The 26,227-nt window shown below is 50.9% G+C and overlaps 3 protein-coding genes and 1 long non-coding RNA gene across 4 annotated transcripts; 3 read left to right on the top strand and 1 right to left on the bottom strand.

Annotated features, from left to right (window-relative positions):
* Positions 1–2,453: 2,453 nt before the first annotated feature.
* Positions 2,454–5,273, top strand: LSm1 (U6 snRNA-associated Sm-like protein LSm1). The gene is made up of 3 exons (XM_003745107.1): positions 2,454–2,508; positions 3,701–3,919; positions 4,769–5,273. Exons 1-3 carry the CDS (start codon positions 2,454–2,456, stop codon positions 4,993–4,995), a joined length of 501 nt encoding a protein of 166 aa, XP_003745155.1. The 3' UTR covers positions 4,996–5,273.
* An 8,207-nt stretch (positions 5,274–13,480) lies between these two features.
* LOC100902461 (aristaless-related homeobox protein) lies at positions 13,481–17,451 on the top strand. Its single transcript, XM_003745106.1, has 3 exons — positions 13,481–13,625; positions 14,159–14,400; positions 17,080–17,451. Exons 1-3 carry the CDS (start codon positions 13,481–13,483, stop codon positions 17,449–17,451), a joined length of 759 nt encoding a protein of 252 aa, XP_003745154.1.
* A 3,847-nt stretch (positions 17,452–21,298) lies between these two features.
* On the bottom strand, positions 21,299–21,939 carry LOC100905979 (uncharacterized). The gene is made up of 3 exons (XR_145548.2): positions 21,907–21,939; positions 21,581–21,788; positions 21,299–21,483 (listed from the first exon to the last, which is right to left on the bottom strand). It is a non-coding gene; the product is annotated as an uncharacterized LOC100905979 (long non-coding RNA).
* A 3,218-nt stretch (positions 21,940–25,157) lies between these two features.
* LOC100905831 (uncharacterized) lies at positions 25,158–26,227 on the top strand. The gene is made up of 2 exons (XM_003745050.2): positions 25,158–25,469; positions 25,697–26,227. Exons 1-2 carry the CDS (start codon positions 25,274–25,276, stop codon positions 25,933–25,935), a joined length of 435 nt encoding a protein of 144 aa, XP_003745098.1. The 5' UTR covers positions 25,158–25,273; the 3' UTR covers positions 25,936–26,227.

The following is a 26,227-nucleotide window of genomic DNA, read 5'->3' as shown; positions in this document are numbered from 1 at the left end:
GGGACGTTAGAGCTTGGCTGCGAGGATCAGCCCGAAAAAAAAGAAAAAAAACTCAAAAAAAGCTTGACCAGTTCGAAAGCTGCGAGATCGCCAGCTCAATCAGCCGGCTCCGTGTCCGGAAGAATCGCTGTCGATCTGCGTCGAGCTGGCACGGTCCAGATGGCCAACATTCCGACCGAAGAGCTGCATCCCGTCGGGTGACTCCGGAATGCGCCTCCGAGGCAGGCAGTCGGCCGATTGCGAGGACTCCCTGATGGAGAGGGGGCGGGGGTGCTGCGGTGTTCATCTCGGAGTGCTTGCAGAAGCCCCCGGACGCTGCACCTTGGAGAAAAATGAGCGGGAATCGGGGCCCCTCCTCAGAGGGTCCATCGAAATCCGCAAGGCCGAGGCCGATGGCCATGGTTTCTCACACTTTTCTTGAGCCATTCTCTGTGATGAGTCTTCAGGAGCAGCAGCATGACTTGAGGTTCCTGAGGAGAATAATTCCGTGCTGAAAGCCCACCCATAGCTGAGACCTCCAAGCCCACGGGGGAGGATCGGACGTCCGAGTGGGGGGGGGAAAAAGAGTTGCATCAGAGTATGCGATTTATTCTGAAAACTGCTTGTAACGCTGCGCCTTGCAACATGTCGATTCTGTGACCACCGTATTCTCCAGGAACCTGGAATTTGTAGCAAAGCAATTCGGAAGACAGGCTACTCGTTCCTGATGTCCAGGCAGCATGCTTCAACCATCATCATGTATCGATCGTGCCATCGAGTAGATGAGTTGCTTAATTATGTCCAAGCTAAGTGCTAAAGCTCCGAAATTGAGCACTATCCGTCGATTGGTGGAGGAAAGTTGAAAATCTCCAATGCCCGGAGCTTCCCTTTCCGATCGTCACCATACCCACGCTGCATACAATTACTGCATACAATCAACTTACGACCAATCTCGCCTTCCCGTCAATCACCAAGCACTCGATCAAGTTACCCAGGAAAGCCAGGTTGGCGCAATCGAAAACACCACCAGGGCGTGGCTTCTTGCGACACACTGCAGAATTTCACTACTCAGTCAGCCAGAGTTATCTCTTTGAATATGCATGTGATAGGGATCTGTCACATGCAGATCCCTAGGCTCCGAGTCGGGTGCGACTCGGAGCATTCCTCACCTTCTTCGAACTTCGGCCTGATATTGGTGAGCGAGAGCTCTATCTCTCTACCATTGAGATCCAGTATACTCGCGGCTTGGAGAGCTCTTTCCAAAACGTATATGTCATGCACATGAGGAGGTATGAAGCCGATATCCTCACATATGTTTCTCGTATACTCCGAAGAGATGGTGGCACAGCGCCAGAGCTCTGGCTTTCGCTCCTCATCGGGCTCGATGTCGAGGTTTGGTACGCGAACCGTACCGTGAACACAGGCGTCAATCCAGGCTCGTTCCGATCGGTCTCTCCACCTGATTAAGGTTGACTTGGCAGTGAGGCACAAGTCCCCGTAAGGTGACGTCATCGGGATAAGGGTCAAATTACAGGTTTCCTCAACGAACGCAAGGTGACCGAATTCGGCGCCCCGGTCGTCGTGGTAGAGTATCGCCACCGATCGGGTGTCGAAAATGTTTTTCTGCAGTAGACCCATCAAGCTGAGCCAGCTCAAGGCGACTGTATGGAAAGAATTCTTTGGTTCATCGCGTAGGGAAACGTGCACCTTGAAATCCCGCTGACCTCGCGGCTCGAGCAAAAATAAAGAACACGGCATGTCTCACCGTCTACCTTCCTACAATTCACGATCAGCGATCCATGATTCTCTGAGTACCCGTAGCCAGCGAGAAATTTGACGGTCCTCCGAGATAAACTTGGGGAGGGTTTGAATTTAGTGTAAAGTTTCAAAGGCGTCCGCTCACGCTCTCCACGGGGCACGATTGACCCCGCCTCATCCAAGGCATGCCTGTCTGGGACCTCGAATAAATGATTATCTCTCCTTCCATATCTCTGAAATGCTTAGGGTGCGATAGGAATCATCCGCAGTCGGACTGAGAACGCTCCTCACGCGAAAACTCCAGGATCCTGGAAGGTGAACCAGTGGTCCTTCACAGCGAATTCCGACAGGGAGTCCAATAGGAGAATACTCGAGGCGTTCCTGAACGTGAAGACAGCTACGTGTACGTGCTCTGTGAGCCCGACATCGATCAAGACCGCGTAACGTCTGAGAATGGGGAAATTGCGCCTGAAAAATGAAGTTCGAGCAGAATTTTCACTTTCCAGCGAGGCCTCGAACGCAACCTACATTTGCTCGATTCGAATCCAGTATGAGATGAGTAGAACTGCGCTGACGATAAGACACACGATCGAAGCGAGCACGACCCCGAGCCTGGCAGACGGAAGCATCTTTTTCTCGCACAATGGTTCGGCGTCTAGACAATTGTAGTTCGCCTCAGTTGATGAGGCAGAGGCCGACTTCTAAACTTCCCCGGGATGCGGCTTGCGTATTTTTTCTTCTCAGTGCCAGAAGATAAGGCGAATCTTTTGAGTAAGTTTCAGCGTTCGATTCGGAAAGGACTCGTGTCTCCTGGTGCTTCGGGACTTCTCGGCGATCTCGGAGGAACCCACATCGTCCTGCATCCGCTTCGTCGTTCTCGATGCAGGAAAGCTATTGCTAGAAGAATATGATTACTGAAATGCGCCGACCAGCGAGCGAGGAATAAGACGCTTCGCATACCTCGCGTCCATGTCCTGCTCCTCTCTATCCGAATGGGTCGGAATGCGATGCGATCGGTGCTTACGCCCAGCATTCAATCATCCGGATCTTTCCGCAGCCGTGGTCCAATTCCCTCTCGTGGGTATGCCTCTCCGCCTAGCCTCCGTTCCGCCTCGCGTAGCCACCAGGAATCTCACGGGGAGGAGGCCGGAAAGCTGGACGTTGCAGTGGCTGACTCACGATACTCGGTCGTTCGGTCGATATATACCGCGTCGCTGCATGACGGATGCGGAGAATCGAACGGGCTACTGCGGAATCCTAAACCCGATGCTACCTTCAATTTGATTTGATTCAACCTTCAATGCATTCTGGTTTTTCGCGGATATGATTTGAGGCAACCGCCCGGTCTCACTCGAAGTCCTATGAAAGATCACGAGCATCATTCTCTTCGCTTTCCCGCACTAAGAGGATCCCTCTCTCTACCATATAGGCCCTATTCTCCGTTCTCCTGCAACTAGTGAGGGGGGGGCTCGGTCCTCGCTCAGAGAGTACGCTTAATTATTACGGCGTCTCACGACATCGGAACGGCCGTGCCACGTTCCCGACACACGACCCTACGAGTCAGATTTTTAACTCGTCAGACACCAGCAATCCTCGCGGTCTTCTCTCTCCGAGCCACATAAACAATAACAAAGGTTCGAACCGGAGGACCCATCATTCGCTTCTTCTCGGGGAGAAACGTTTCAATAGCTGCCTAGTTCCGCGGAGGAGGCTATACCGACGTATTTGGAGGCCGGTGTCAAGAGTGTCTGATTAAAGTACATCTTCTGCCGCTCAGCGAAAAAAATCGAGTGAGTTCATGGATCTTTGTGCGCAGCGATTTCTCGATTTGCGATCAGTAGTCTGAATTGAAATCTCCCCGGGCTTCAGCTATTGCGAGAATCTTCGGTCGATTTGCTTGTTCAACGCCACCTCGAGTGCCTGTCGAAATATTAGGGTTCATAGAAATCTTCCGGAATTCCAGGGATGGAAGCGCCGTCAGGATCGTCGCTCGGCAGCAATGTATACTTGCCAGGAACAGTTTCTCTTCTTGAAGACTTGGATAAAACCTTGATGGTACTACTCCGCGATGGCCGAGTTCTGATCGGTATCCTTCGATCTATCGATCAATTCGCGAATTTGGTGCTCCATCGAACTATTGAGAGAATACACGTAGGGAAGAAATACGGTGACATTCCAAGAGGTAGGTCCACGCCATATCTCGGGGTCTCCATAACATCGGAAGCGCTTGCTCGGGTATTTCATTCGGAGACTTCCCCCTAAACTGAAGCCACTACCGGATCTCGCCATGCAGATGGAGAATCGGAAGTCCATGCGTGAGATGCAGCAGAGCCGCTCTTCGCTCCCCTAAATCGAATACGCCCGATGTGAAAGCTAGACGTCGACATCCCACCTCTGCGGAAGGGACGATGGAATCTCGTTCGAAGTCCAGCCTTCATTAGCGAGAGCTCAATCGATATATTAGTTACACTGAATTCAAACCAAAGAAACCTGAGAGTCCTTGTCCAAGAGTGACCTCAGTGGCTGACTCTGGCCAGGGTCATATTCTGGGACCGATCGATGAATGCTACTAGAGAAATCGCCTGGAATTCACGGCCGGGCCCGGCCGTCGCGTACTCATGGTTCGAGAGCGTAGTAGCTGGCCTGACACCAACACCTTGATCGTCGCTGAAGCTTCCTTAGGAGCGCGAGGATAAGGGATTCGGTATTTTCTGGCGATCCCTCGTACATAGCCGAAAAATGGGCGGAAAGTGCCGTGAATAATTCCTCTTCTTCCTCCTTCAATTATGATCATAGATGATCATGAATAATTATGACTGCGCATCATGGGGTGATTTCAAGTAATAGTGTTGTAATAATATACAAGTGATGACCGACATCCAGTGGTCATCATTTCGCAGAGAGAAGGCGGCAATGATAAAACAGCCCCTCTATGCGGATCTTCTCTCATTGAAGGCATCCCCTTTCGAACGGGATTCCGGGGCTCCTGCCAATCCATTGGAGATAACTTTCGGTCCCTCTATCCTTCCAGGAGTCTTCATTGTGCGAGGCGAGAACGTCGTTCTCCTCGGTGAATATGAGGAGAGCCGCGAGGGCTTGGTCGGACTCCAGAAAGTCGGAATAGATGAAATCATCGAAATTCAGCGAGAAGATCTCAGAGCGAAGAAGGATCAAGAGGACCGAAGAATCAGAACGCTGCGTGAACGCGGTCTCTTGCAATATTCTCTCTTTGATAACGCGCAGAATGACGATTACTGAGCGCAGCTAATGATTTCGCGACTTCGTGGAGCGCATAAATCCGTCGTGTCGGCGATAGGTTCCGCCGAGAGCCTCCTTTTACAAATTGTGAATATACATTAAGTGTACATGCTTGTTATGAAACTCTAATCGAAGCCGAGAAACATGACGCTCTGACTTCAGCACCGGAGTATCGCGCGGATGTTTGTGAATTGAAGTCGATCGGTTGTGTTCGATATATGCCGAACGAAACCAGTTGAGGGATCTTGAATAAAAAGCGAACACAGGCATGCAAAGAAGGTCTTTCCGATTTCATGCCTTCGTAGGTCAGACTTCCTAGAAATGATGCGCTTCTGTTTTGCGGTGATTCAGCAGAGAGGGATTTGCAAGGCTCCTAACCACCCGTATTTCGGTATTTTGCCAAAATGCTTGGCTGAGGCTCCGCCGTCCCGAACGAATGATATTCCTCATGGAGCAGTAGCACACCGAACGAACGACCAGACAGGCCCCATGGCGAGCTGATCACCAGATCAGACGGATGTGATGGCAATCCCTCCCTGGCATCGACTCCGAGACGCCGGTTGATCGTCCTTGCAGGATCGAGAATCGTAATTCGAAAGAATTCTCGGTTCTATCCTTGAGAATTGCAACCTTTCCGTCGACTTGCCCTACGATGATCCGCGCCAAGAGGTTGGAGCCACCCCCTCCAGCAAATACTCCCAAATACATGCCAGGAATTAAGAATTAAATAAGCGCTATCGTTCTAACCTCGGAACCCATAGGGCCCCCAGGATGATTTATTCCTAGAGTCAAGGATTCTCGGAGGTTCGAAGCTTGCTTTTTCGAAATTTCTCCCTCAAGAGGAGTTGAGAGCAATTCCTCCAGATCGAGCCGACTCGTCTTCTATACGGGGACTCGGTCGTCGCCAGAGCGCAGCGGTCAGTCGCACCAAAGTATTTGTTCTCCGAGTCGGAACGAAGTTATTCGTCTGCAAATTGTTTAATCGGCGCGACGTCGGTAATTCGTTCCGGCACTGATTGAATGAAGTAACAATGTTAGCGACACGTCGCAACGGATGATTTTGTCGCGTGATCAATAGAATTACGGGCTGATCGTGTTCGATCAACGTTGTCACCATGGAGGGAATTAACAGCACGGCGGCCACCCATCGGCACCTCTCTTCCAAACGCCAATCTCCGTCTCTCGAGAGTGGATCGACCGGCTGCCCCTTCGCCTGGTCTGCTTACGACAATCACCCAATCGAAAGCCTTGCCTCGGACAACAACGGATCGGAATACGACCTCCGAATTCGACACAGCATCGGTCTCTGTCGGGGTGGGGCCGGAGCTGCCAACGTTCCCAAATCTCGATGCTCAATGGAGGAACTCTGGCCGAAACCCTCGAACTCCTGGAACTCATCGAGTTTTCAGAGTGTCTGTGACGACTTGCGATCTCCTCGAGCCGGGATCGATATTAACATGATAATCAAGAGTCATTAAGGTTGATCTAACATCTAGGGCTCGCGTCCACTCTCAAACACCTGAGAAGCGGAGGCCGTCACGCGTCGCCTGGGACGGTGCTAGTCCCGTGTAAAAACACCGCGATTCCCGCATGATACAATACTAAAGCATTTCCGATACTATACAGAAGCGTCTTCGATTGGAGCGTCGACCAAGTCGTGGAAACCTGGGTCCGGATGGGTCCTCTTCAGCTCAATGAGCTTCCTCGGTATGCGACCGACCTGGGTTTGCAATTTGCGATCATCATCGATTCATGACTTTTGAAACCATCGTGTCTATGATTCCCTCCGAACCGAGTTTCGAGAGGGCGGAAATTCCTATTCAAGTCCTGAATGGAGCACCTGAGGCACACTACATACATCCTCGAGGTGGAGGAAACAATGTCAGTATAGCGCGCTGCAACAACCTACCTAATTATTTGATACGGTCCAACGAACTAGTTACAAGAGGAAGAGAGTATGGCGTGCGACACGTTCTTTGTAGCGAAGTGAAAAATTGCTCTAACTCCGCTCGGTGGAAGTTCCGACCTTCGGAGCAAAGTATTAACGAAAATCGAGCTCAATTCCCCGCTCCGTTCTACGAGAGATCGTGAACGTCGACTCTCGGGAGTCGCTAAATTCCTAGCCAGTTATTCTCCCGTCGACATGCGATCGGAGGTGAAATACTTCGGAAATATCTCCGGCGTTCGCAGATTTCGGGCAGGGACGACTATCAAGTACGGTCACTGATCTGCTGCGTAACCTTCGGGTTGCGAACCCTGGGGAGCCTCAGCCCGGCCATTAGGTTATCTCTCATAATCGAGGGGGTGATTCCTACTTTGGAGCTGTGAATGCAAAGCCGCCGATATTTGGACATAGAGCGCGAAGCTCGTTCGCTCAGCGGGATCGGAACTGGCGAGCGGGCTAGCGAAAGCCATGTCTGGATGGCCGTCGATCGATACAAGCAATTTTCGCTCAGCAGGAGCTTCTCAGACAAACGCTGCCGTACATAGTGTACGAGAGGTAGGCCCAGACCGAGAGTTTTCGAGAGAGAGAAATAAAGCGACAAAGACCCGGCGAGAGTTACAATGTTAATTTTTCAAATACAATTTATCCTCTATCAACAGCGAGCAGCCAACCAGTCAGCCAGGCAGGCAAGCGAAGAAGACAGCCTGCGACATGGGTGGTGTCTCTTCGTGCGAGCGACCGAGCGAGCAAGAGATTTATTTTTGGAGGCGTGTTTCGCTGTAACGGAAGAAGCTCCGAGGAAACTTCACACCTACATGTCAGCTTCACATGATTCTGCGAGTCCCACTTTCCCGGCAGAGATACGCAGGGAACTGACTTCGAAAAGAGTCGAAAGAGTGTTCCTTGTGAGTCCGCACTGGAGATTGCTCCAACCATGCAGCGGAACGATCGTGACTTTAAGGAGGGATTCTCCGTCGACGACAAGTCGAAGTTCCAACTGTCAATCGTCACAAGTCACGGACTTGAAGAGCTGAGAAGATAGTTTGAGCTCTTCGGACGGTCTTCCAAGTTTTTCATTTCTTTCCGCTGAGAGATAGTCTGGAACCTGAGGAGTTGGGTACCCTCGGTGTCTCTCATGCTTTGAGCTCTGCAAGGTATCAATCAGAAGATGAAGATTTCCCGGTCATCGCTGACATTCTCAGGGAGAGGAGAGAGGTTGCCTGGCAGCACAGTTCCTCTCCTGCCTCATGAAATCTGAGCTTTGGTCGATTCGATCCATGCAAAGGACGCTTTTTCAGGATGAGAATTCCACCGTGCATCGAGTGATCGGGTTGAATCACTATTTCAGAGGCGAAAAAATCTTCTTGCAACTCATTGAGCTGGGGAGCGTCTCTCACATTCATTCCGTCCCGAGCCTCGGTCCTTACTCGAATCGCATCTTGGTATCTGATTAATTAGGGAGGCATAATTCAATGTTTTATTTTTTTCGTCCGATACAATTCAGCCGCACCGTCTTCTTTCGCCGCACAAATGCTCTGATTATACCGACTCCCGCAATTAAAGAGAACGTTGAATTAATATGAGGTGAATCTTCAGGGATCGAGCTCCATCGGGAAGAATACAACTCAGATTTCTCCGTGGCCGGAATGATGCCTAGTGAGTCTCTATGCGCTTCGAGGCCTGTGCGATGCGTCCGTATGTTTTCCGAAGTTGCTTCGTATTCCTCGCTCACAACAGTTTTCGCAGCGTCGCCTCGACTTATCAATGGAAGATGTATAGCCCTCGCTAATCACAACATAATCACATTTTGTGCGGCTGCGTGACACGGATAGAGCGCAGCTAATGCAACGTCGAAGCCCACGGAGTCGGCAGCCGCGATCACGATAAGCCGACGCGGCGGAACAATAAGTCTCGACGTCAGCTGCCTGCTCGGCTGAGCAACTCCGCGAAGATTGGAACTCCGAAACACGTACTACATTGGACAAACGGATGGACGAACAGCAATGAACACAAGCGGAGGACGCATAGTAAAATAAATAATAAACTCATTCCTCTTTAGTTGGCGGCAGGCCTTTCAGGCTACCTGAACAACAGACAATACATTAGCGTCATTAAACCACCATCAATGTGATTAGAGCGGCCCACGTGCAGCTGTCAAATACGCGCCCAAGCCGAATCGTGCGAGTATTCCGGAGTCAGCAATGCCTCACGAACGCTCGATGACGGGATCGCTCTCTTTGCAGGACTATCACTACGAACCTCTATCCCGGGGCCTTCGCTTCCAGGCTCCAGAAATTGTCGCCCCGTGGAAGAAGTCTGGAACCAGAGCATATACGGGCCAGATACTCCCCTTAAAAGGATCCGGAGAGCTCCCGTGGAGCACGACCACGCGGAGGGCACCAACGCTACAACTTTTGGGTGCGATCACAAATTATCTGTATGGAGCCGTGATGACCGCGCATCCTCACTGATAATCTGTACGTCATGACTTAATTCCAAGTTACGGACGGCAACGTAGATTTCCCACCGACGAGGCCGCTAGCTTTTACGGCGTGCGTGAATTAAATATATTTTGTGCTAACTCTAAATCAAGGTTCCACAACAAGCGACCTGTCGCCATTTAAGAGAGCTCGCTCGAGAAGGCTCACCTACTGATAAGCTGCACTCCGAGGGGACCACTACCGGGAATATTTTGCCGTTCAACCTCCCGTCGAGAGCTATAAAATAAAGCTCTCACGGCGATGCGGCCCGTGAGCGTCCTCTGGAATGCCTTGGTTCTCAGGCAACATGAGAGACGACACCCCTGGCAACAAACCGATGAATGAAGTCATGCCCATGCATATCGGAAGGTTTTTTCCTCAGGCGTAATCTCATTGAGCCCTACTCGGGATCTCAGGGCAGACTCTGCGGCACCGACATCGGAATCTCATCATACGGTTATTTCATGATCCCGGAGTTCGGGTTTTCCAATCGCTTCCATCTGCCAAGCGCAGGAGTCCATCTCACTCAGTATGATCGGCCCAATCTAGGTATGTTTATGCAAAATGCGCTTGGCTGGCTCTACGGTCGAGTTTCACTCGCGGCTGGCGGAGGTGGTTGCGAGTGCAGAGATAGCGGTGAAGAAAATTCAGATCGGTGGCCAATCGAATGCGCAGCGTGCGGATGTCGAAATGTCAGCTGCAGAATTCATTCCTTCAATAGATCCATTCTCCTCGCAGCGCGCCCGTTATTCAGGAATTGATTCGGTTTCGCCCCGGCTTCGGGGCTTTTCCTGCCGAATCGAAGTCCTGATTTGAAGTCTACGGAGTCCACGGGAAGTTCCCGACTCTCTTCCCTCTCCATGGCTGTCTTTCGACGATGGATCTGTCATCGAGGCGTCGTCGGACGAGCGCATCGACCACGGAGCTTCGGCGATTAGTTTGTCGCGCGTTTTTTTTCCAGCTGCGTAAGAGGCCAAAGGCGGCTGGTGACGCCTCATTGTTATGGCTTGGTAGCAAGGCATAATGTCGCACAATCATGATGCCTAATCTTCAAGGCCGTTCGCGGATTGAATTGCAAACTACATTCGGCCAGGCGGTCGGTCAGGCGGGCAATAGCCACTCTGATCAACTGACGACATTCTGATCGTATCTCGGAGATTAGCTCTACCCTTCACAGAGAGAGAGTGAGAACAGTCAGAAAGAGAGCTTGGCTGGTTTCTGTCGGCTGGCTGACAGATGTGCGCTCCTCAGGACATAAACATCTACTCCATAATTCTGATTATTATGTATTCTTTCGCCAGTCCTCGCTATTCCATGGAGAGTCATCAGCGAGTTCCCAGGGAATCTGTCCCGCTGGACAATAAGAGTGACACGGGGATTTCCGTGTTTCAATCCGAGAGAAGACAAGGCTTCTCTTGGCGAGCGGCTCAGAAGTGTAGGTCGGACCACTCACGCTCGAATCCGCGACGTGAAGAGCGCGAGGACGTAAATCGTCTTCATTTGTGTCTGATCACTCGTTATATCGATCAGCCATCGCCTCTGAATTCGGTTTCCGATGGTCCCAGACCTCTCATTCGAGGCAGAGATCAGTGTTAGTTGACTGGCTATGAAACGAGTACATTCTGTGTGATTATCGAATTTCTCATCGAGGGACTAATCTACAGCGAGATCTGGCAGACTGGATCCTCGTCTATCCGGGAAGCTCGCTTCGGTCTCAGGTAGACAATCAGACGAGCCACTAGCGAGCAAGCGAGCGATCGAGTGAACGAACAACGGAGAGAGCGGCTGAGCGATCGGAGCAGCGGCGACAAACTGCATTTTTGTGGTTGCAACATTAAGAAGACCCACAGGAAGCACCCATCGAGCATTGTACTGAACATTTACATACTAAACGATCTAACCGACTTCCAGCTGAGGGAAAATTGTCCCGTCGCCCTGATGTGATGATGTGTGTAATGTGCAAGTGGCACCTAGGGGGCCTGTGTCGGGATTATGCAAGGACCGGTATGAGGGATCTTATCCTCATTTATGAGGGTTTGCCAACGCAAGTGAATATATTATGGGCAGAAGGACAGACACCGATCGATGTACTCTGGGAAAATCGCGTGGAAACTGCTGTCTACCCGACTGAGCGTTGGCACTATTCGTGCTCGATTTATTGTTGCTTTATTTTCGAGAGAAGCTCGAGATTTGTACCTACTGCGTGTACAGTAAGCCCTCGACTATTCGCGGTTTGATTTCCGCGGTCTTGATATTCGCAGGATGGTGGATGGTGAGCCCTCGATTATTCGCGGTATCATACCCGCGGTCTCGAAAATTCGCGGCCCTCGTTCTAAAACATATGTACATACACGGATACACGTATGTGGATAACAATAATATCCTCCCGGTCATTGCGATCAACTGCTCTTCGCGGATGTTGTGAGAGTTTATGGAGGTCCCGGGAGAAATCGGCGAGATTTCATCAAAAATTAGGAGTTCTCAAAAAAGGGACTTCAAATTCGCGGAAATTCGATTTTCGCGGAAGGCCTCGAAACCAATTGACCGCGAAAACGAGGGCGCACTGTATCTGGATTCTTGACGCTTTCGGTATGGAATAGATGGAATGGTCCTTGAATTGGTTTCCCTCATGAGGTTCGAGATTCAGCGAGGAATTTTCTCCGTCAGAGGAGACTCGAGACCCGCTTCGAAGCGCAAACGGATGGAGGCTTCTAGTGGAATCGCTCCGCGGTTTATCGACCTATACGACTCGCGTGGTGCATGATTACGAGCCAGGTCCTGATCCTCCGAATATTGTTCGCGTTCGGCTTAGGTCCATCCGAACTGAGTGCGGAATGGTGATATATCAGGACCCGGGCTGGGATTCTATAACGGAGTCCCCGGTACGGGTTCTTGGAATAAGGCAACTTTGGCAAGCGAACTTGGAACAAACCTTTGGGCTAAGAACGCCTCGACGGGGCCTCGTATGATTTGAACTAGGTAGCCCCTTTGACGTTCTATCCCACCGAGGCAATGTCGACGAGCCCTTACTTGAGCTCATTCCTGGGCAGTTTTCCCGCGGAGTAGAATCGGTGAGGAGGGAGTCCAGTGGATCTGTTGTCCGCCTCGCTAGATTCCACGGGAGTTCCGATCTCGCGCAGCTACTCGTTCATACCGATCGAATGGATTTCGAGGCAAGCTGTCAATACCGATGCTCCTCGCGCAACACACATGCAACTTGACGCTCCGAAGTCGCTCGCTTTGCGCCCGAATCCGCTGCCGTCGCTTACAGTCGCAAGCCCGAGTGAGAACTAGGAGCAACAACGCCGATCTACATCTTTCGGACAATCTCCAACTTTGCGGTCAGGTGGGAGGCAAGGGAAAAGGAAATGAGTCTGGAATTTCGGGCTTCAGATCAGATCTTTTGCTGAATCGTATCTACTCCCGTTCCGAATCTATCGTGTTCCCCGTTTTGTGGGGAATCAGCGATTGCGGGCAGAACAGAATTCAATTACAGGATCATCAGTCTTTGAATGTCTAAGATATACCCTGCCTCGAACTCAAAACGAAAGAACAATATAGGGAGCCGATGCAAAGCAAGTGGAAGAATCGAATTCTCGCTGTTCCCGAGCGCCGTGCTGAAACAAATTGGTTTTAACAACATTATCATCATCATCCTTCTCCTCCGGGAACATGATGTTATTCGACTGATGATTTAGGCTCATTGCAGTTGCCGGAGTCCAGATCTGGTTCCCTTCCACTCGTCCTCGCCAAGCATGGAGTCCAGAGGCGGAGCTGAGCTCAGAGACCGCCCTTAGAGGATGGAGATAAAAGACTCCGAGACAACTCACTCTCAACTCACCGAGTTCGAATTCACCGACAGTTGTAGCTAACATTGAGCTTCTCGTAGCCACGCAGTCGGTGGGTCGATCGTTCATTCGCCCGGGTGATCCTTCTGTATGTGTGCACCCACTTTACGAAGTCTGATTGAAATTTCGCTCTCCGTACCACGAGTTTTCGGTGCAGTGTGATAGGTTTCAACATCCGTGTTTGTTTGCCTCGGTTTTCCACGAGCGGGACCATGAGTGGTGTGGTAGTAACGCAGAATCAGCAGCCGCGATTCGCTTTCTATTCGATTGAGGAACTGTTGAAGAAATCTTCTTCGAAATCGCCTGTTGAACATTCTCCGGAACATGAAGTGCTTGACTTCAGCGGACCGAAAAAAGGTTAGCATTTATAATTGAGCTCGACTCGCGCATCCGCACTCAAGAGCTCTCGATGGCAAGTAGAGCCATATACTTTAGATTGCAAAGAACCAAGAGGTACGATTCGGCTCCAACGGCATCATTGCTCCCGTTGTCTGTGTTGGATAATCAGGAAGTATACTCCTATATGGGGGAAGTGGAGAAGAGGTCCAGAAACGCCGCTCGTCAAGCTAATTCAATTGGGGAATCAAAAATTTGAGCTCAAATCCGGCACTATCCGTCAGGGAGAAGACTCTTGACAACTCTTTGACGGAATCCTCTCAAAGGAGAAATCGTGTAATAATTGATTCATTCTCGTTCGCTTCTGAGCTCCCGCCGTCACAATCGCAGACAACGAAAGCGGTATATGGTGTCAAACAAGCTCTCAATGTCTCTGTGCACGTTCAGAGCCTCGAGATTCGTGCCCTGAGTCGTCAGAGCCGAATCCTTCCTCCGCTCTATTGGCCGTCGAAAGGACTCGAATTCCGAATCTAATTGAGCCTGTTGTTCTGCAGAAGAGAGAGAGGTCCTCTCACCGCCTGCCGTCTCACCTGTGACACGATCCTCTGAAGATGAGAGAAGTTTCCACGATGATTTGAACGACAAACCTTCGCGGAAGATACGCCGCAGCAGGACAACATTCACTACTTACCAACTGCACCAGCTCGAGAGAGCTTTCGAGAAGACCCAATATCCGGACGTTTTCACCAGAGAAGAACTCGCTCTACGTTTGGATTTGAGCGAAGCCAGAGTTCAGGTGAGCATTGCGGGTTACCCGAAGAGATTTCAAGTCTCGCCTTCTTACCCTATTGCGAAGCGCCACCGGTCAGTAGACCCCTCATTCAGTCCGGTGACCGTAGACTCGGAACATATATCTGAGTCGCTAACCACCACATGTCAATCGTCGACGGTTGGTGGGAAAAGCGTAGAACGATTAAGTTTGAGAGCAGGACATGGCGTTGAAGAGCAGGCGGAAGAGTACAGGAGAGAACTTCGTTGAAGTAATCTCCTCCATCCGAAAGTCTCGCACTGGATCTTCTTCGAGTGAAGTGTTTCCGACAAGTGGCTTCAGCCGACATTTTCCCTCCTCTCTTCCCCATCCTGCCATCCCCAGTCGCGCTGTCGTCTTCCACCCTGTCTTGGCTTTCGAAGCTTACAGCTTACCTTCGCCAAAGGCCGTCCCCACGTCTGCTTTCTTAGCTTTACTGCCGGTCGTCTTATTCGGTTTACGAACGGCAACGGAGCCATCTTCTCAACTCGGCCGGCGCGTGAATCGGACTGACAAGAGCCAGCCGAGCGGAGTTTCCCTAGCGGGGACCAGTTTCCTCTGATTCGATATCGGGAACGAATCCTACAGTGAAACAAGGTGATAGAATAGAGGTGTCCTCGCAAACCCGAGGGAACATTTCCGACTGTCAATCTTCCATGGCTGTTTGTCGCGGCTCCACGGATTGGCGACCGCTCCGCCCGGACGGCTTCTACCGGGTTCGCGCCAAGCGCTGCGGAAGCAGCTAGTCCTAGTTCGAGCCTTTTTTCGGATTCGCATTGCGATAACTCGTTGCCCTCCCCGCCCTCGCCCCCCCTCTCGGACTGCTCTATCCTTGTCATACGATCTCCTATCGTGCCGAACTCACCGATTCAACGTCTTCGACCGTCCAGACGATCGAAATCGCAACATAGGAAACGAAGAGCGAGGGAATAATGTCGTTTGTGCTCTCCTTCCGGGCTTCCCATTGGAAAAACTTCATAGCACTTAGTCTGCTTCGGTGGGTTGCTTTCCGACCAATTCTCTTGCTCCAATCAATGGTCCCTCTCGGTCTGTGCGTCCGAAGGTTCGCTGCTGTAAGTGGGAGTTGTCATAGAGTGTCATTGCGAATCAGCGTCATCGCCGCTGTCGTTTTGTCTGAGAAGGGAAACTAAGTGCTGCTCTCTCGACGGCCGGCCTGGGGTGTCCCTTGTTCCCTCGCTCCCGGCCGGAGCTCTCTTCCATGTCCCCCGCTTCCGTTCCCTTCTCTGATAATCGAGTTCAAATGAATTCGTTGCGATCGGAAATCACTTCACCTTTGAAATGAGGAGCAATTGCTCAGCGTTTATCCGGTTATCTGACAGCGCAGCATCCTACTCCTGCAGCAAACTAAATCTAGCATTGGGTCAGAGTCCTGTGCAGTGTCCAGCTCGGTATCGAATGAAACCTGCCCAAATGGTTCAGAGAGCTCCAGTAGGATTCTCGTGGCTGTGCTGAGAGGATGGTCCGATGGTGGGTGGCCATCAGCGCGTATACGATCTCAAAGACCAAATTCCGCGTGAGAGAGCCGCGTTTCTTCCCGGTTCCGACTCCTATGCGCGTTCCTTCTTGTCAGTCATTTCTCCCTTCGCTGGAATCCTCTGTTATGATTAGTAGTGTCACCTGAGAAAAAGAATGGTCGACGTCGTAGAGCTCGAGCGGGCGACCGATCGGAAACGCTCTGTCATCCCACGATCAGTAGCTTCGGGCAACAACAACAACACGTGGTGTTGATGTGAGAGTCCTAACTGTGTTTACATTCCGACATCTGCTCGCTCTGAGGTTATTTGGACACAGAGTAAACTTGTCTCAAATATTGTTTATGATCGATCGATGATGATCTGATCAGACTTCACACCAGAGCAGATCTGACCTCCGGGCATCGCTGTTTTGAGGCGACCTTATTAAAACATATCGTTTAGCTCACGCGACAGCTTTCGGATCGCCAATATCTCGAAATTGTGTTCGTTCTCCTGTTCATTCGTCCGCTCGCTCGGTTTGCGAAGATCAACTCCACAACAAGTAGTTTCTGCTTGATCGAAAGCTGCTTTCTGATGGACGACATTATTTAGACTAGAACTCTGCGAAAAGAAAACTCCCCGAGACAGAAGAATAGAAGAAAGCAAGCAAGCCACTTGAGTCGCGGTGGATAAGATGTTCTCTCTCTCTTCTTTCGCTTGCTTGCTTGCTTCCTTCCATTCTTGTGGATGATGGGCTAATGTGGGCTAAGCCGCTTGTAGTAGTAAGCTCAAGAAGCTAGGCGGCCGGCCGGACGGACGGACGAATGGACGGACGCTCAGACAGACGGACAGACCAGAGGACAGATAAAGAGAGTAGACAAGTTGACTGTGGGGATGGACATCTGTTGAGGCATCTTCCCTCAGCCAGCTCTCTAGTTTGTGATTGGGCCAGACAGCAAATATTGTGTCGAGGATCATTGCCTGTTAGGCTAATTGTCCTCGAAGAGTTGCTCGGCCGAGAGCTCTTACACATCCCTATCTATCCCTGTGAACGATGATCGATGCGCCGAGAAAGGATTGAGAGCTTTTTTTTCTGGGCGGCGGCGGGAAGCTCACTTTCAACGTAGAGTTCTCTCTGTGTCTTATCTCGAAATCTTTCTCTCTCAGCTGAAACAGCCTCTTCCGATTCCAGGTATGGTTCCAAAACCGGCGAGCAAAGTATCGAAAACGCGAGAAGGCCATGGGTCGCGACAGTCCAGTACAATATGGCTTACCCACGGAGGCTTCTTCCTCAGCAGCTGCTGTAGCCGTAGCAGCACATCAACTTCAGCTCCAGCAGGCGGCACGTCATTTCCCGGGAGTAGGAGATTGGCATTTGCCGTACTGGAATCAAAAATTGCTGTACATGGCGGGCGTTCCCTTCCACAGTCTGCCGAATCCGCTACTGCTCAGTCAACAGACGTCTGTTGAGTTGCTGCGGAGAAAAGTCGAGGACGAGAGCGAGGCGGCGCTGAGCTCGCCTCCCCGAAGTCCGAAACTTGAACCTGAAGTTGCGAATAACTAGATTTAGCACAAGGCGAGAATGACGAAACCAATGTACAGGAATTTGCGCCGGCGACGGCCCCGGCGAATCACGATACGGTCCTCTCCTCTGATTTGAGGATCAATGTACAGATGCGGACAAACTCAATGGCCTAGCTTGAATATGTATGGCGGAGTGCAATTTCGTAGGTAGTTTTTCGAGCTGCTGACGTGAACAATTATTGATATTGTGAAACATCAAACAATAAACGGTGTCGAGATCCGTTAAGTACATCGGTCGTCTCTTGATGTTATTAGGTAAGCGTCGGGAAACAGGAGAGATATTACGTGCTGAGCGATCGGACTGAAACTCCCAGAGATAAATCAGTCCGCCGACTCCACATGAGCATTTTCTCTGATCACCTTATCAGTGACACGGCCGAGGACAGAACGCGGAAAGGAAAAGCCAAGTTGGAGGAGTTATGAAGCGGAACTGCACGGGTGTGTCGAGAGTCAAAGGCTCAAAACGGAGAAATTTCGTTTAGTCCCAGAGAAGGGTGTGACGACGACGACGACGAAGGAGACAGAACTCTTGAAGACACGAACGGCCCAAAGGTTGTTTGAGAAGAGGATTAGCACTTTTATTGAGGCGGTCTCCGAGAGAAACGGGAGAAACAGTTTATTGGAATCTCGGTAAAAGAATCCCGCCCTAGGGCAGCAGTTCGAGAGAATAAATCCACACCGCCAGTCCGGGTGAGCTCCCGCTTCCCCACCGTCGTCGTTTGCTGCGACTTACAGCGGCGGCTCCCTGCCGACACTAGCCCACTCATTTCCCTCAGACTAATCAAGGCAAGGAAGCAGCATCACCAATTGAATTACTTCGTTTATTGTCCCGATAGAGCGGCACCGAATCCAACAGTCAAACGCTATTCTGAGTTAATCACGCGCGGAAAAACAGAGTCTCTGCCACCGGCTCAGAAAATGTCTCTATTTCGAAGGAGACGAAACTCGATACTTCCTGGAGCGCCGCGTCCCGACGGCGGAATTTTCCGAGAGATCTCCCTCTGAGTTCCCCCTCCAAATATGAAATCGATGCCATCACGGATTCATGCAATGAATTCATCTGATCGCGGTTAACTCACCTGATCAGGGCGGAATCAGTAAATTCAACTGATGGGGATTAATTCATCTGAGTGGAAATGGCCACGGGGATCTGTTCGTGACATCGACTCGATGGTCCCTCTTGATCGAGAATTCTCGTCTCGGAGCCTCCCTCGTTTCCAGGCCCAACAGTGCAAGCGCGCGGTTATGGGCAGGCGGGCACGTGGGCTGAGTGCATGGCCTCGCCGAGCCGTGCTCGAGGAGTTTACAAAGCGTTTAGTAGAAGAGGCGGAAGAGAGTTGATGTTTAATCTGGCCCTAATTTACTCATTAAGTATGTTATTATCTCGTCTCCCCTAACTTCCGTTTGCAGCCCTCTATTTCGGGCCGGTGGCTCTCCAACGTCCCGTTTGGCGCCCTTATTTAAAGCCGGTTTCCGCTCTTTGGCGGCTTCCTTCCGGCGCAACCTCCGGTTTTTTTAGAGCACCAGTCGGCAAGCCGGTCGCTCGCTTACTAACTCCCTCAATCTCGATCTTCAACATCTCTATCCCCGCTCCCAATATCTCTTCCGGATGTGTCTTCAGCAGTGTATTCTCAATTTATTAGGACCTATAAATGCCGTAGTATCCATCCCAAGGTCTAGCTCTCTCCCAAACGGGTCACGCCGCTATCCAGCTACACGGTACCTGTCTTGGGACTGTCGTCGGCTTCCTTGGACTTTTCCCTGCCAGAATAATTCATCGTCACGATCAAATCGAACTGAGACCTCTCCAAAAAGATCCGTCGAGGGGTCTCCGTTTCGCGTGCAGAGCTTTCGGAGACGTGCCTATCGTTCGACTTGTCGACCCGTGTTTCGGAAAAGTGCTCTTTGAATGACTCGAGCAAGATCAGCGATAGGGAGCGAAACGTCGAATTCACTTGAGTTTGGGAAGCATGTCGCTGGAATCATACGTTTCCGGAGGATCTCCGCGCGAGCACCCCCGGATCGCCACGGTCAGAGAAATCGGATCAGATGGATTTAAATTCTCTTCGTCCTCAGGAGGACATTGCAGGCTCGGTCTCGGACTGCGAAGACAAACGAACGTCTGGAGAATCGCTCGCATCGTTCTCGACTCCATACGTCCGCTCAGTGTTTCTCATTGGTTGTCTAGACCGAGAGTGTATCAACTCAGCGCCCTCTATCCGTTCCATTGTGTCTTTGGGATTAAGTTTCTCGAGACTGCTCCGAGTGTTTTTTTGAACTTCTGCCTGATACCGATACCGGCGACAGATCTCATCCAGCGCTAGATAATGTCAAGGATGGAGAGCCGGATCGGATATGCCACACGGCCCGCAACGCGAGAATGACATCTCGTGGGCCCGGACCCATGAAAAGTGTCTTCGTTCGCGGCTCGATGATCCGTCTAGGAGCTCATATTGTTCGTCGAGTGAATTCGGCGATCGTTAGCCAACACACAAAACACGAGAACCGAAGATCGTGTCTCTCCAGCAAATGATAGTCCCAATCAGACAATGCGGCTGACTGTCTCCGCGGCAGACGGATGGATGACTGCAGTGGTTCTTCGGTTGCGCTCCGAGCGCGCGGTGTCGCTGAAACTGCAACTTGAGCCGAAGACATGATCTATTTGCTCGCCTGTCTGCTCGCTTGTTAGAGAGGATGATCATGTCGAGACGGTTATTGTTCAACTGTCAAGCAGGAATGATATCCACACCTTGTTCTGACATCGACTGGCGACGATCTAGCTCGAATCAGATCTTGTAAACTCGGGCTGAAGAGGGGCTCGGACCGAGATGGGCTCTCCGTCTAGAGGAGGGCAGGGTGTTTGGTGCCCCTTCTAATATACCGCGAAGTGATTTATAACTCGAGTCACTTATACCGGCATGCATTGCCTTTGGCCATCGGTGAATACACATGCTATACCCTCCCTCCCCCTCCTCGATGTCGAATAAACCCTCCGCGGCACTTCGGATCTCGCTGTTCCCTCCGCCGCTTTCAGGTCTTCAGGAACGCGACCCTTGACATAAAATCGATTTCGTGTCTTAATTCACACTGGTTCTCCCCCTCTTTCCCCCCTTCCCCTCTGCACTTTGTCAAGAGATTCGAGAGAAGTGTTCTCATCGTGAACTCACACTTCACCACCTGTCCCACAACAGTTTACACAAATTGTAATCGTCCGCCCATTTTAGTCTGGCGTGGAGCACTTACACAGCGGGTTTCTGTCGTCAGGTCTGATTCAACAGTGCCCTTCAAGTAGGCGATATTAAAACACCACTGGTAATCGCACATGTTGAAATTAAATCACACGAGCCCAACTGCTCCTACTGAGTCATCTTCATCAACAGCTCAAAACATCATCGCTATTATTTGTTCTCGCTCCGACTTCTCTTACTCGAGCGAGTCGAGATCGAGCGAGCGGACGAGAGGAAGAGATGACAGTGAGTGTCAAGGGCCGCGGCGACCACTGCGGGCTCCGGACTTTTTTGAGTTGAGCTCGACACCCCGAGGATGCTTGAGCTCTTGATGCTGTTCGAGGGAGTTCTTCATTCGCCAAAATTATATGTGGAGCGCGGCGTCGTGGATATATCTCTCGAACCTGAACCCCAGCCTTCCGCGTGCATCTTGCGGGAGCCAAGAACATCGATCTGTCTATAAATCTCGAAGACAGGATTTCGTTCAGCATAGGGGGCTTGATTCTCGCGCTCCGATTAAAATTCCTCAAAAGAGAGAGAGACCTTCGAGAGCGAATGATAAGACGAACCATAGGTTGGAAAAACAGAAGAAAACGTCTGCTGTCGAAGGGTCGTCCTAACCAAGTTTTATTCCTCCAATTCTTCACTGCGCGAATCTTCGGGTCGAAAAAGAGCCGTCATGCCGATTGAGACAAATCATAACGATCAGGGAAAGCATCCAGAAGTCGGGTGTTGGAGTCGATCAGAAAGCGTAAGGGATTGCTGTGTAGGCTGGATAACCGTACCTGAATAGAAAAAATTATTGGACTTCCCAGTGATAAGAATGTATACACATTGAATGGCCAGGAGTGGATATTGTACGAGGTCGCACTCTTTACCCACCCGTAGCTCCCGTAGTACGCCCGAGGATATCCGTAGCTGGAGTAGACGGGACGTGACAGTCCGTATCCGTAGCTTCCAACACCATAGCCCAATCCTACTCCGTAACTGTAGCGGGGACCGTACCCGATGCCGGCGTAGAACGTGGCAGAAACACAAGCCACGAGGGCGACGAGAATAGCAGCGAAGATAAGTTTGCTCATTGTTGGAGCTGTCGGTAAGTCAAATTGAGATTAGGAAGCCGCTCTCTGTCCGTGCTCCGAGTCGTTGTATTCTCGCTGCTCAGTGCGCGAACTCGACCGAAGCACGGCTGATGATCGCCTACTTACGTCGAGATCTCAGCAGGAAATTGGCCGACCGTGGTTGGGGTACGGGGTCTTTTATCTGGTGGCATTCGATCCCCTTCCCCGAGGGCGAAGTCCTCCCCTCGCACTAGAAGTGGAGCGAGCCGAAGTCAATCGCATCGTGGAGCTTCATTCGTGTCTGCGGGAACGGTATTCTGATAGCATAAATTATTCCAGTCTCTTGTATCGGAGACTCCGAATCGCTTCGCCGGCGTTGATTTCGAGACAGCCGCTCGTGAATCTGTGAAAAGTAAATCATCCTGGTGTGTTATCTCGCTGCTTCAATTTCTCCACGTGGAGCGAATTCCTCGACAGACGGCAATGTTCTCAGACACAACAGAGCGTCCGATAAACACTTTCTCCTCCGAACCTGCTCTGCGAGGTCAGAGCTGCCTGTTCAGAGTTCGTATCGTCACGTCCATGTCTCGGGCAGATCGGGAGACTTTCGATTCATTCCATCGTTCCGTAGGGGTGGTTTTTGCTCTTCAGATGATGAGCGAGTGCATCGTTCCCGAAAGCGTCAAGTCCCGCTCATTTTGAGCGTAGCGTCCAGGTTCTCGGATCCAGCAGCTCTTCCACCCCGTGAGCAGACCCATCCCTTTCCGTATTCGTCATCCGTCCGATTGCATGCTTCCCCGAACCAGAGCGGAAATGATTTGACCCTTATCTTCACTCCCTGATTATTTCTCGGAAAGGACCAGAAACAATCGTGACGTCCGAGGTTCTCCCGAAAATATCTAGTGGTGAGACTATGGTATGACACCTCGGCATACACCGGTATTTCCATCGGGAAAGTTTCCATGGAATCGGCTCATTTCTTGGCCGAATCAACTTTTCCGAACGATCTGGAGTAGTAATTAATAATTCAGCTGCGATGAATAATCAGACGATTGGTTGAAGCGGCCTGCGGGAACGTGGTACGCGACGACAAGTTCGGAGAAACTCCTCAAGTCTGCGGCTCTAACGCGTTGGCGATTGACAGAGAGGGGATTGTCTTTATTTCCGATAAGAACGCTGGAGAGGGGAGTATTCTTCAGTGCATTCTGCCTGCGATAAACGTTTATTTTCGGATGAAAACATCGATTACATCACCGGCTATCACCGACCAGGAGGAGGAACTCATGCGCAACAGAAAATGCCGCCTCTACCCGCAGAAGTCTAGCTCTTCGCTTTGAAGCATTCGAAATCGTGCTCGCGGGCATTTGTGGTCTCCCTTCAGCCAGCGTCTCACTCGATCGCCTCCTGGCTAAGGACGGAGCTGACATTTCCTCATAATTCTTCGAGGGCGCTTTAGTCCAGAGAAAAATGTAGCTTACAAGGGAACATTACGAACTGCCCCACGCCGATTTTTCTGAAACTTTGCCCAAATAATAGTCCCACCGAGAGATGAAGAACCCCCACCATGCGAGCTGCCAACGCTCGATAGGGAGAGAATAAATCCGAGGTGTATTTCCAGGGTTTTTCACCGTATAAGGGTGTTTTTTCGAAGAAGAGATTCAAGAATGATGCCTGATATATCGGAGAACAGAAGTTCTCGTGTTTGAAAAGCGCGCCAAAGAGCGACAGTCCGAGTAGATTCTCGGGAGAACTTCGTTGTCTTCACACAAAACGTCTGCGATCGCGGAATCGTACCGGTTTCCGCGCGAGTCGCATAGATCGCAGTTTGAGCTGTTCTGAATTGCTCCAATAATCTCTGCAATGTCAGTGTCCGCGGAATCGTTGTTAATTCTGCTTCGAAGACACTTGAATGTCTTAAGTCTGAACGAGAGCGCCGGCGACGATGCGGAACCAAGTACCGTCAAGTTGGCTGGGAACATCCTCAGTTCAGTGAAAGATTTTGAGAATCAAGGCGAAGCCACAGTTGGAGAGATTGACGAACTCCGAGTCGAGCTATGTCGGAGATGAGTATGATCCCGTCTTCGAAGACGTATACGATGCCGCTTCGAACGACCTGTTCTCGTACGACTACATCTGCAAGGTGCTCGACTTCATTGACCAACACGGGAGGTTCTCGTTCGCTTCGATTCAACATACATTCAGGAGAGTCAGGGACAGGGGTTACATCCGACGATTCAAGCAGTACAGGGAGCACCTCGGCACGCTTCGCGAACGTTATGTGAAGGTCGCACGGTATTGTAAGGAATCGTTTGATTCTGCCCGCGCGCATGGCCTGATCGTGCATGACAGAACGTTGAGGATGTGGGCGCTCACTAAAGCTTGGGAGCTCGGGCAGAGTTCACTGCTAGTCCTTCTTGGAAACGATGTTCTCCGGTCGCAGTCCTTGATATTCATTCAGTTTTGTCATCCGCGATTCCGACCGATGAGGCTGTGTGCCTGGCGTAGGAGCGGTTTCGATGCCCCAGGGGTAGAATTTCCGAGCCCCGCGAGATGCTCTCCGATGTGAACGGAGCGTGTTGCTCGGCGAGCTGCTCGCTGTGGCCGTTCATAATCTGTGGCTATTGTAAAAAGACACTATGTGTCAAGTGTTTCGATTCCGATCATCATTTCTGCAACGAAAATACGCAATGAACACATGGTCGTTCTATTGTCCGGAAGCCGGGAGGTCCAGTCGGCTTCCTTTTTCTCGGGCAGAGTGCTTTCCGAATTATCTGGCATCATTCTTGAATCTCTTCTTCGAAAAAACACCCTCATACGGTGAAAAACCCTGGAAATACACCTCGGATTTATTCTCTCCCTATCGAGCGTTGGCAGCTCGCATGGTGGGGGTTCTTCATCTCTCGGTGGGACTATTATTTGGGCAAAGTTTCAGAAAAATCGGCGTGGGGCAGTTCGTAATGTTCCCTTGTTAGCGAGATTCCAAATTTCCAGAGTGTCATTCCGAAACTCGTGATCAGAAGGAATGATTGACGAAAAGGAGCCTCTTTGTGGAAGGCTCGAGAAGGAAGTTTTCTTCCAGGCGTAACTGATTGCTGATTGCTCCTATCAGAGAATGTACTCTCCCAATAATTTTCTCTTTCCCGCGACGGGATGAGTCATTTTCGCGTCGCTCTGCGGAAAATCCCATGCTCCTTGCTTCGGCAGAGTGTCAACAATTGATTGCCGTTCGGCCGTTCGTATACATATTCAGCGAAAACTCAAGTGAAGTCAATGGGTGCTAAACATTTCGAATCAAGTCAAGAGAATGGGACTCGGTGGTATGACACACAGAGATCTTGGAAGGTGACAGGGCGCGCTCGTGGAAATGCTCAACGGAATGCTCATTCTTCTGAGCCAAGAACTTCTGCGCGAGCGCTTGACGAGACGAGACGACGTTCTCCGGTTTCGGTTGGCGCAGCTCCGATTGGAAAAACTCTCGCACTTCCTCCAGATCGGCGTCACGACGCCTTTTTAGATGCTGCTCGACGTCAGCAGTTTTCAGTTGATGACCAGCGGTCCCAAGTCACGTACCGAAACCATGGATCGTAAAATTCTGCTCGTTGCCGCTATTTGTGGATTGGCTTCGGCACAACAAGCTCCGCAAGCCACGGCGGGCCCTTTTATCGACGCCTTGAGCTCCGTCGGTCTCCCGAAAATCGGATATGCGCCCGGTGAGTTATTTTTCTCGCGGACCCATCTTTGTCGCACTGTAGACTTCCCTCGATAACATCCGTTGTACACCCTGTTCCTGCCGAATATTTTCAGGAGCTGAAAGGCTCATTACGTAATTCGAAAAAACTGCATGTCGGCGCCATCGCCGATCTCTTTCGTGTTTGTGTGTGAAACATCTCCCGAATCCTCCGAGATTTATCCGATTATCTTCCTGCTCGACTTCCAGGGGTCCACCAAGCTGTTGCAAACACTGGCGCTACTCCGAATTTAATGAATCTTATTCCGAACTTCGGGACCGGCCAGAGCGGTCAACCGACACAATTCCTTCAAGCGCCCCTCCAAGCTTTCAGTGGGCTTGCGCAAGCTGGCACTCAGGCTTTCCAGGGATTCGCTCAAACAGGAGGTCAGCTTCTGAATTCTGCTCTGGCCCCCTTCCAGCAGCTCGCTCAGGGTAGGCGTGTTTGAGATGTCGGAGTCGGATCATAGAAGTATTTCTGGGGAGGGAAAAATCTTATATGGAATAAAGACTGCTGTCTCCGAGCTCCTCGAACTTGTTCTATCATCCCCTATTCCACTAATTGCATGCTCTATTCTACTGGGTGTTCAGGCTCAACTCGTGCCGCTTAGAGACTTCTGGAAGAACGGAACGAAATTCTCCGGGAGGCTCCTCCAGAAATGTCCTGCTCTCACAATACTTGATTTTCTACGCATCTGATTTCACGTTATGCGGTCGAGGGGAACACGGATCTCTACTCTA

This window comes from Galendromus occidentalis, unplaced genomic scaffold (genome assembly GCF_000255335.2).
Source record: "Galendromus occidentalis unplaced genomic scaffold, Mocc_1.1 scf7180000077477, whole genome shotgun sequence".
Classification (NCBI taxonomy): Eukaryota; Metazoa; Arthropoda; class Arachnida; order Mesostigmata; family Phytoseiidae; genus Galendromus; species Galendromus occidentalis.
The sequence above is the reverse complement of the archived record's forward strand: the minus strand, read 5'-3'. Positions and strand labels throughout refer to the sequence as shown.